We start from the raw sequence: 2,601 nt of genomic DNA, 5'->3' as shown, positions 1-2,601 counted from the left end.
TGGAAACACTGGGGTGCCCCAGTGAGTCTGGAAGGGGTGTTCGGCGCTCCTGGAAGGCTGTCAGGCCGGGGTCCGGTGGGCTTGAACTGAGCTGCCCGGCCTTGCCGCGCCCTTCCCCTGTTTCTCGTTTCAGGAGAGGAGCGTCACTTTGGGAATCCAGGCTCCTTGACTCGGCCCCCTATAAAAGCATGTAGATCGGCAGGTAGGTTTTAACTCGGAGAGGTTACTGTGCGCACCGCTTGCAAAGGTGCTGAAATGCGCAAGACCGGAGGAAATGGAGTTTACTGGGGTTTAGCTCCTTTGCAGGTTTTACCGTGGTTCTGGCATACAGGTGGGGGAATCCCTCTGCGGTTTTTATTCCATACATAAGAGCTTCTCTGCCTTCCAAAAGGATGGGTGCATGTAGAGCACGCTGAAGCCCTTAGGTGGCTGTTTTACCTAGTGCATCACTTGGAATAGTATTTTGTCACAGCATTAAAATGGGGAATATCTGATTTTACTAACACTGCTTGATTTTTAAAGGCTAAATTTAAATAACCTATCTTGAGCTGCAAAAACAGATTGCCGTAAGACTGCTCCGTACAGTGAGCAGCATTGGTTATGAGGAGGTGCATAGTTGGGGCTTGCCCGTCCTTTCTCTGAAGCACCAAGCATACATTGGTACTTGCTCTTGGACGCTGTTGCATTAGCTCTGTGTGGCACCTTCTTGTTTCTTTAGTTGGTGAACATTGTGTTCTTCTCAAAACTTAGGAGAGATGCTAACTTTGTGTTATACGGTCACGTGGCTTTAGCCTGTCATTCCATCAGAAAACTGCAAGCAAATTGTCTGTTTCCTTCCCCTTTAGTCTGTTGGTCTGAGTTGGACTGTATACATTATTAGTATGTGGCAATTCTCACGTGGATGAGTTGGGCTAGCCTGAGACTGTTCTCCATTCCCATCTGTATTCTTGTGCCAGGGCTGTCACCAAGCTCTTGTTACAGCTGCAGTGCATGGGCCTAATTGTGTGGCATTGCCCTTAAAAAGGGCTGCCAATATTATGCTTCAGAAGCAGAATTTCCAGGAGGTGTGGAAAAATCCTACCTTGAGGGAGGAAGAGAGAGGCTACAAGTATTTCTTTGCGAAAGTACAAAGGTTTATCTGTGAAAAAAGCTGTGGGAAGCTGTTACTCCCAAAGATGGCTAACAGGATACTGACATGCTTAGCATTTTAAATGTGGCTGGGCTTCTTTAGGAGGTACAGCTGAGTGGTTTTTTGTTAATGTAGACGTCTCTAAAAATGAGGTTGGAGGGAGAGATGTCTTCCCCCCCACCTCCCCGAGCTCTTAACAGTGGTATTTGATTATAGTCACAACAGGCGTAAAAGTATGATGTTAAAGAGACCCTAATGCTTTATATAGGAGCGAAGGAGTAATTTTACCCCTCACAGTCCTCCCACCTGTAGTTATACAGTATTGGGGTTTTTTTCTGCAGAGTTTAGGGCAGACCGGGGGGAACGCAGGGTCTGTGAGGCAGCGGGACAAGCAGGGTGGATTTTTATAAGGACATAATTGTCATGCTTCCCTGAGAGCAGAATGGAATCAAAACCACAACTTGAGAAACTGGTTTCTGGCTTCTGCTTAGAGGTTTTAAATATAGATTAGGAAACTTGCTTCTAGAGCTAAAAAGCTTTGAGAGCCTACAAACCCTGCCTCGAATCAGGCATCTTCTAGATCAACAAGCTAAAGCAATCTCCGTTGAAGTTGTCTTAAAATATGCAAGTAGAGTGTATGACTGTACGAGTTAAAGGCAGGCACTAGGTGGTTTTGGCACTCGAGTTTGTGCTGTCTGTAGTTGCTGTGGAACACTGCAGCAAATGTGTCGCAGGCTTATCTCTGTGTTGAGAAAGAGTGAACCCACGGGCATAGATATGCACCAGACTTAAAAGAACAAGTTCCACTATGTTAAAATAGTGGCTTTGTATTTTGGTTTATAAACCTGTAGTTTATGAACTCGCAGATTTCTAATCCCTTTGATTAAACCGGCGTATGAAATGGGGATAGTAAGAAAATCACTCTCTTGGCAGGTGACCGTGCAGAAGGTGACCGGCTAGCAGGTTTAAGGTGGATCGGAAAATCCTCACTAGCTGCCTGGGAGGCAGGAATGATCCTTTGGATAGGAGGCTTAAGGCCTTGTAAGGGAAGAACAGGCATGTCTGGACTGGAATTTATATTTTTATATATATTTAGGAAAGTTAAACTTCATAAAGGGGGAGTTTGCTTTTTTTCTTTAGGGAGTACTATTTGTGCTGTCTGCTTGCACGTGTGTGCTTGTCTCTTCCAGTCTGTTGGCGATAACCCGCTGTTACAGAAGGTGCTGATTCACAAGCTGTCTTCATGTGAGAAATTAAGTTGTATATGTTTACATCTTTCCTTTTTACAACAACTTTTAAGAACACTTTGAGAGACATAGAGTAGTGATTGATGCAAAGAAGGGGAGAGGAATTAAAAAGTATAGACTGCATGAGTAGCAGTCCATCTCTTTAGATTCATAGATCTTTCTGGTCTTGTGATTACTAGCCACGGCTGCTAGTAAGATTTTTCCTTGCAAAACCTCAGTACATAG

At 44.6% G+C, this 2,601-nt stretch overlaps 1 protein-coding gene across 1 annotated transcript in view; it reads left to right on the top strand.

Moving 5' to 3' along the window:
* Positions 1-2,601, top strand: part of LOC103914127 (torsin-1A-interacting protein 1-like) — a 15,137-nt gene that overhangs the window by 3,142 nt on the left and 9,394 nt on the right. The window contains exon 2 of the mRNA XM_009320733.1: positions 134-202. Within this exon, the coding sequence (XP_009319008.1) occupies positions 134-202 (69 nt within the window). The remainder of the gene's footprint in view (positions 1-133; positions 203-2,601) is intronic.

Source organism: Pygoscelis adeliae, unplaced genomic scaffold (genome assembly GCF_000699105.1).
Source record: "Pygoscelis adeliae isolate BGI_AS28 unplaced genomic scaffold, ASM69910v1 Scaffold402, whole genome shotgun sequence".
Classification (NCBI taxonomy): Eukaryota; Metazoa; Chordata; class Aves; order Sphenisciformes; family Spheniscidae; genus Pygoscelis; species Pygoscelis adeliae.
The sequence above is the reverse complement of the archived record's forward strand: the minus strand, read 5'-3'. Positions and strand labels throughout refer to the sequence as shown.